Raw genomic sequence first — 1,091 nt, forward strand, 5'->3', positions numbered from 1 at the left:
TGCTGGACAAATACCATGCTAGATTGTGCCAGCTGGCAAAGAACTGTGAATTTCACGACAAGGATTCAGAGATAAAATCACAGATAATTCAGCGATGCCAACTTATCAAAGTCAGGAATAAAGGATTGAGCGAACCAACGCTAACTCTGAAAGAGTTACTTACTTTTGGCCGAACACTGGAAGCAACAAATGTGCAAGCCAAAGCAATGTCTGGAGGTGTGGAAGTTGAGAAACCTATACATAGGATTGAGCATAAACCCCAGCAAAAATACCACCAACCACGTAAACCAAAGCGTGAAGGAAAACAAGGTAGCTATTCATCATCAAGCAAAACACAGCATCAGAGGTTACAAGATAATCGCAAGTGCTCGGGCTGTGGAGGTAATCATGGTGTAGGGAAACGTGATAAGGTATGCCCGGCCTGGGGAAAACAATGTCACAAGTGTCAGCGCATGAATCATTTTGCATCTGTATGCAAGGCTACAACTCCGCAACAAGCAGCTAAAACACATTTTGTACAAACCAAATCATCAGCAGAACATGAACTGACTATGCCAACAGATGAGTATGAATTGCCTTTATATAAATCAGATACCATAGGAAGTCATGTTAAACCGTATATGTGTACGGTCACTCTAAATGGCATACCAACAATGATGGAAATTGACACAGGAGCGACGACAAGCTTAATTAGCGAAGCACAATTTAAGCAGATACAATTAGGGAAATTGAACCTATCCCTGATAACTGAAGAGTTACCGAAGCTGCGAACCTATTCCGGAGAAATCATTCAGCCATTGGGCCAGGTGATGGTGGAGGTAGGTCACGAAAACCAAAATTATCATCTTCCACTTTTGATCATACCGGGTAAAGGTCCAAACCTGCTTGGAAGGGATTGGCTACAACGATTCCAATTAAATTGGTCAACAGTTCACAGGCTAGAAGGCAATGGGTTCAAAGAAATGTTCCCAGAACTTTTCAAAAAGGACCTTGGCACGTTAAAGAATTGTACGGCGAAGTTAAGGCTAGACAACGATGTGCAACCTCGTTTCTTCAAGCCAAGGCCTGTGCCGCACGCATTGCGCTCTAAA

At 42.9% G+C, this 1,091-nt stretch overlaps 1 protein-coding gene across 1 annotated transcript; it reads left to right on the forward strand.

The window, feature by feature from the left end:
* Positions 1 to 206: 206 nt before the first annotated feature.
* On the forward strand, positions 207 to 1,008 carry LOC117107953 (the record flags this gene model as incomplete). Its single annotated transcript, XM_033249764.1, has 1 exon — positions 207 to 1,008. A coding segment is annotated over exon 1 (802 nt), but the record flags the coding sequence as incomplete, so codon positions are not given.
* Between the last annotated feature and the right edge of the window lie 83 nt (positions 1,009 to 1,091).

This window comes from Anneissia japonica, unplaced genomic scaffold (assembly GCF_011630105.1).
Source record: "Anneissia japonica isolate Jap-2015-1 unplaced genomic scaffold, ASM1163010v1 scaffold65414_len1097_cov139, whole genome shotgun sequence".
Taxonomy (NCBI): domain Eukaryota; kingdom Metazoa; phylum Echinodermata; class Crinoidea; order Comatulida; family Comatulidae; genus Anneissia; species Anneissia japonica.